This window comes from Caloenas nicobarica, chromosome 19, assembly GCF_036013445.1.
Source record: "Caloenas nicobarica isolate bCalNic1 chromosome 19, bCalNic1.hap1, whole genome shotgun sequence".
Classification (NCBI taxonomy): domain Eukaryota; kingdom Metazoa; phylum Chordata; class Aves; order Columbiformes; family Columbidae; genus Caloenas; species Caloenas nicobarica.
Window position 1 is genome coordinate 794,406 of NC_088263.1, and position 6,000 is coordinate 800,405.

The 6,000-nt window shown below is 65.0% G+C and overlaps 1 protein-coding gene across 3 annotated transcripts in view; it reads right to left on the minus strand.

Moving 5' to 3' along the window:
• Window positions 1-4,265, minus strand: part of ABCA2 (ATP binding cassette subfamily A member 2) — a 35,939-nt gene extending 31,674 nt beyond the window's left edge. For all 3 annotated transcript variants that reach the window (XM_065648602.1, XM_065648601.1, XM_065648600.1), the window contains exon 1: window positions 4,051-4,265. In XM_065648602.1, the coding sequence (XP_065504674.1) occupies window positions 4,051-4,116 (66 nt within the window). In that variant the 5' untranslated portion in view covers window positions 4,117-4,265. The remainder of the gene's footprint in view (window positions 1-4,050) is intronic.
• Window positions 4,266-6,000: the final 1,735 nt, after the last annotated feature.

The following is a 6,000-nucleotide window of genomic DNA, read 5'->3' on the forward strand; positions in this document are numbered from 1 at the left end:
AGCCACCCCACACTGGCACAAGGTGCCCGGCCTCAGAGCAGTGGGGTTGTGCCGGCAACCGCGGTGTGGAGGAAGGTGCTGGCTGCCCCACAGCCTCTCCCCGCAGACGGTGCAAGGCAGAGCCCTGCAGGCTCAGTGGCTCATGGCCACCTGCCTTGTGGGCCATCATGGCCACCAATCGCTCTGCAATAGGTGTGCACCCTGCAAGCAGGGATCCACAGGGATGCTGCCCAGCACCACCCTGCGTGTTCCCCCGCCTCCCCCGCACCAGCTGCAAACAGCCAGGGGGCAAAGAGCACCCGGAGCTGGGGCAGCGCCAGCCCATCGATTCCTGCTGCAGGATCGGGCACCAGCCCTACCCAGCCCCGGCAGCAGGACCTGGCAGCGGCTCCACAGGCACGGGGTGCCCTGTCCCCCAGGGACGCTGCACCCCAGCACAGATGCTGCTGCACCGGGGCCCTGCTGGCTGGGTGAGCCCCTCCAGTGCCCCAGTTTCAGCCTTTCTTATTTTGTAGGCACTAAGATCCACATAGCTCCACTCCCATTGGCCAGGGATGAAAGGGCAGGCCTGCCGGGACATCTCCTTTGTATGGTGGGAGCTTCCTGGCTCTTGACCAAGGAGCCAAAGGCACAAACCCTGCACAGGGCAAAGCAGCCACACCGCTGCCCGGCTCTCCCCTGCCCCACGTGCATCCTTGCTGCACCCCAAGGCCCACGCCACGGGAATGCCACCGACATGCTGTGACACTGAAGCAGCACCCGGAGCCTCAACTGCTCCTCTGAAAGAGCCCCAAACCACCAACCCTTCCCAGGCCAAACAAAACCTGGCAGCATGCTCCTGTCACCGGCACTTCAGAGCCGGGAGCTCCAGCTGCGGTCGCCTTCCTGTCCCAAACATGTGGGCACACAGGGCCATGGGGAAGTGCCAAACACCCTCAGCTGTGCCTGCAGTAACTTTTGAGAGATCAGTTGTTAGTTGTGCACCCGATCTAGCTTTCAACCAGCTACCAATACTCATCAGGGAGCCCAGCCCTTAAGATACACACAGCTGAGTTCACCCTTGTCCCACCAAGAGCCAAGGCGACACAGATGATGGCACAGCCTGCACCAGCCAGGGACGCCACTGGCACCCCAGGGAACTGCCTGTCCTCAGACACCCACAGCCCTGCCTTCCCTCCACCAAGAGCCGCTGATGCTGTCCTGCTCAGACCCCCATTGCCCCAGGGCTCCTGCCTGAATTTCTGCCCTGAGAAGAATAAACATCCCAGCCATACCCCAGGAACAACCCCAGAACAGCTCAGCCGTGCCAGGCAAATTCCAATGCTCCCAAGGGCTGGACATAAGACCTTACAGAGGTGCCACAGGACAGCACCCGGCCATCACCCTCGCCAGGCTGCAGGTAAGCTCGCCTGGTGACAAAGAGGTTATGGAAGCAGGTGACATGGTGATATGGTCAGAAGAACACCTCTCTCAAAGCCTCCCTGTACCCACCACCACTGCATCCTCAAGTGCCCAGCAAAACCCTCAATAAGTGCCTGCGGACAAAGCCTGTCCCAAAACCACTGCTGTGCCTCGCTGCAATGCTGCTCCCCAAATAGCCCCTGGTGTCAGGTATGATGGGGACTCCCAGGGCCACCAGCATTCAGTGGCAGCACAGAGGACTGGCCCCAGCTCTCTCCAGTCCCAGCCCAGCACCCTCAGCTGAAGATGAGGTGTCTGCTCCCTATCCCATCCTACACCACGGGGGCCGCTGCTCTGCATGTTGCCCGGAGGAAAGCATGCCATGGGGAGGCACCTACCCCAGGGGAGCACGCTGTGGCACAGGGCTGTGCCAACAGGCAGCTGCTGGCGGGGCAAGGGCAGGGCACGCACCACACTGCGAGACCAGGAGAAGCCCAGCAACCCCCAACTCCAACCCCTCCGGGTGAACCCCCAGCAAGGAAGGGGTCTCGTGCTGACCCCCCCCTCCCTGCTGCGATCCTCCTAGCGTCTGCCTGCCACAGCAGGATCAGTGGGATACGGAGCTCGCTTTGCTTGGTGAAACATGCAACTCTGGGTGAGGTCAGGGCAGACCTGGGCTGGGGGACCAACCCAGGGAGAGCAAGGCACGGGCTGATGAGGCTGAGCTCTGTCACGGGGCCTGGCTCTGCCCTGGCCGGCCAGGAGTGGGCAGGATGATGTCCCCTGTGCAGATGGGGAGCATGAGGTGGCTGTGGGACTTGTACACAGCAGTACCGTGAGGAAATCAGTGACACATACAGGGCACACATCCTCAGGGCATGACAGTCCCAGGGGCTGCACTAAGTCCATCCATGAGCACCCACAGCACTGGGGGCAGCTCTTGTCCCAGCACATGGCTGGTCCTCCGCACACCCCATCCACACATGGCATCGCCGGGTGGGCAAAGAGGTGTTGGTCCTTCCCCTGCCACCCTGCCTGCAGCCAGCAGGGCACTCCAGTGACAGTCCTCACATATGGCAGTGACCAGGCCTGGGCTCCATGTCCTCCTCCTCCAGCTGCACCTTCCTGCGCTGCACACCCTGCTGCTCACAGGGCTGGCGAGGGTCAGGGAGAAACAGGTCCCCAAAAGACATGTGCAACCCCGGTCTGTAACCCCACCAGCCACAGCAGCCAGGTCCAGATCAGTTGCCAAGGGCCAGCCGATAGCAGGGCGCAGCTGTGCCAGCCAGCTCACCCTTGCAGGCAGGGGCCTGTGGCACACAGTGCCGGGCAGCCCCTCGCCATGGCCACGCAGCTCTGCCCAGGGTAAGGACCAAGGATGACTCAGCCGAAGAGCATCATCCCCCTCACCCATTTTGCAGGCAGCGGGGCTGCCCGTGCAGCGGGCACCTGCCTGCAACACCAGCCTCAGCCCAGCCCTGCACATGCCCTCCCCTGCCTGCCCCTGTCCCAGGCAGTCTCTGCTGCCCCGGCCGCTGGGAAGGACGCAAGGCGCGATGCTCACAAGCTGCTGGCGAGGGAAAGCAGGCAGGATCAGGCCCGCAGGATATTTGGGAGAGGGAAGAGGAACGAGCATTGCCAGCTCTGGAGCAGCAGCTCGCTACCCTCCCCCACCCTCTAAAAATAACCGGCTCCCTCGGCGCCCAGCGCACCCATCCCCCTGCCGCACCGCTGCCCGGCTCCCTGCGGCCGGGGTCCCTCCCTGGGGGTCCCTGTGCCTGTCCCCCAGGATTTGGCAGGGAAGCCCTGCGCAGGAGCAGGCAGGCAGGAGAGGCCGGGGCAGAGTTACACCTGCTGTGTGACCCCAGCAGTGAAGGTGCCATCCTGCCTCCTCTGCCACCCCCGGGCGGGTCCAGGCCCCGGGAACCCCACCTGCCTCAGCCTCATGCCCAGATCGCAGGAGCAGCTCCTGTCCGGCCCACGGAAGAGAGGCAGCTCTGACCCACGTATCATTCGGAAGCCTATTTATAGCCTGCAGATCCCGAGGGCCTGGGGAGAGCTCTCCCACCCGGAGGAGCGGCGCTGGGGACCAGGGACAGGGTTGGCACGTGCCCGGAGCATTTGGGCCACGAGCGGGGGCCGTGGTGGGGAGGGAGATGCGCCCAGGCCCGAGGGTTGGGTGGGAGATGGCATTGAGCCCACGGCCCTGGGCTCCTCCATCTGCCACAGGGCCCGGGCAGCTCCCACGGACACGGGTGGGAGCGGGGCAGGAGAGCCCCAACTGTTGCTGCCCCGCCGGGCTGGGCTCACGCCGGGGCCGACGTGCCGACAGCCGGGGCGTCCCGTGGGTTCGCACACAGACGGCACCCACGGCTCGTTCTCTGCAGCCCCACGCGAGCAGACACGCCAGGCCCGCAGCCCCAAGCACCGCCCGTCCCCTGGGCCCGGCCGGCGGGGGGCGAGGGGAGAGCTCGGCCCGGGGGGTTGGCTCCGCACCCGCCCCGCGGCCCCGCGGGCTCCCTCCGCCCCACGCAGCGGCCCCGCGGAGCCGGCCCCACTCGGGGGTCTCGCCTCGGCCGCCCCCGCGGCTGCCCAGGGCTGCAGGGGAGCTCCAACCCCCAGGACCCCCGCCGCACCCCCCGCGCTCACCGGGCTGCGCCGCTTCAGCGTCACGTTCTTCCAGAGCAAGAGATGGAGCTGGTGCAGGAACCCCATGGCCGGGCCGGGCCCAGCCCCTCCGCAGGGGCTCCCTCCACTCAGCTCACGGATCACCCGCCGCCCACCGCCATAGCCCACCAGGCCGCCGCCGCTCTCCGCAGCAGGCCGGGAGGCGAGCAGGGAGCGGGCCGGCCGCAGCCCCGGGCCGGCCTTGCGCAGCACCGCCCCGAGCCGTCCGCCACCGCCCCTTAAAGGCACCGCCGGCCGCAGCCGCCCCGCCCGGTGCAGCGCCCCGCGGGGACCCCGCAACCCAGCCCGGCCCGCGGCCCAGGGGAGCCTGGAGCCCCGCGACGGCTGGAGCCCTGGAGGGCACCGTCACGCCGGGAGCCCGGGGATTTGCTGCCAGGCAGGCACTTGCTGGTGGATCCTGTGCTTCCCGGGGAAACTGAGGCACGGAGCGCCCGGGGCACGGCGTGGGGGCGGCCGCTGCAGCACTCGTGTGTCCCCGGGTGTGGGCTGTCTGGGAGCCAGGCTCCTGCCTTAGGGAGCTGCCAGGTCAGAGAAACCCTCAGTCTCCAGGAGCTGCCTCTGGAGCTGCCCCTGCGCCTCTCCAAGCCAGAGACAAAACAAGGTCACCCCCAACTAAGCGTCTCCTGCATCTTTGCCCCTCCAGGACAGGGGAGCCTCTCAGGTGGCATTGCTGTTCCTCACACACTGGCCGCTGCCAGCCCTGCTCGGGTCCAGCTGCCCACAGCTCCTGCCCAACCAATCCCACGGACAAGTGCTGGGGTGTCCACGTGTGTTCTTGGCCGGGACCACCTTGCCTGCACCAAGCTGCACTCCCAGCCAGCCCAGCTGTGACTCCAGGACTGCGAATGGCACCCTCAACAGCAGTAAGCATTGAACCAGGCCAGGTCTCTGTCTGTCCTTCTTTCCTTCCATCCTTCCACAGAGCTGGCCATCCTTCTATTCACTCTTCCTTCCATCCTTCCTTCTTTCTATCCTTCTTTCCATCCAGCCATCCTTGCTTTCATCCACCCATCCATCTATCCTTCTTTCCCTCCCTCCTGCTCCCTCTGGTTCTCTTAATTTCAGGACCTGTCCCTCCCTCTCCTCCCAGCCGTCCATAGCCACCTCTTTCCTTCGCCCCTCTCCTCTCCTGCAACTATCTTTAACTATCTCCCCCTCCACGCTGCTTTCAGGGCCAAGTGCAGCCGGGAGCTGTGAATAACGCCTTTGGCTGCCCCAGCCCCGCGTGGTGTTGCTAAGGGTGACTACGATTCAGGCGGGCTCTACAACAGCTGCCCAGGCACTGACAAAAGCTCCCCTTGTCCTGCCACAAAGTGCCATTATTCAAAAAAACTTCTGGGTGAAACATTGTGCCGAGGTGAGAGGGGACAAGGGCTGCCCGAGGGGACGCGGCGGTGCAGAGGCACCGCGTTGCCCCGGCTCTGTGCCCTGCGCGGTGGCTGTTTTGGAAGGGCTGGGTGTGCGGGCAGGTGCGCGGGCAGCAGAGCTGCCTGGCATCGAGAGGAGCAAGGAGTGGTCCGGGCTGGCTCAGCGCCGTTCCACCTGCACCCCACCAACACAAGTAACTGCTGGGATGACCCCAAGGTTTGCTGGCATTTCGCTGGCTTTGAAATACCAGAGAGATCTGGTGTGAAGGTAAGATGGGGGTTCAGCCAAAGGGCCGTCCAGCCCCAGACCTCACTCCAGCAGTGGGTGTTAGTTGGTCGTTGGGGAAGGATGGGTGCATGCACCCTTGGCTTCTCCCAGGGGACTGCACGTGGTTTGTCCCCAGCCCACACAAGAAACACTTCAGAAAACCCCTGTCCTGCAGCAGAGTGGGTCCCCAGCTCAGAGGGATGCAGCAGAATGAGTCATGGGTGGGACTGTGGGTGATGTGGGCTCAAAGCCCTGACCTGGGTCTCCCACATCTCT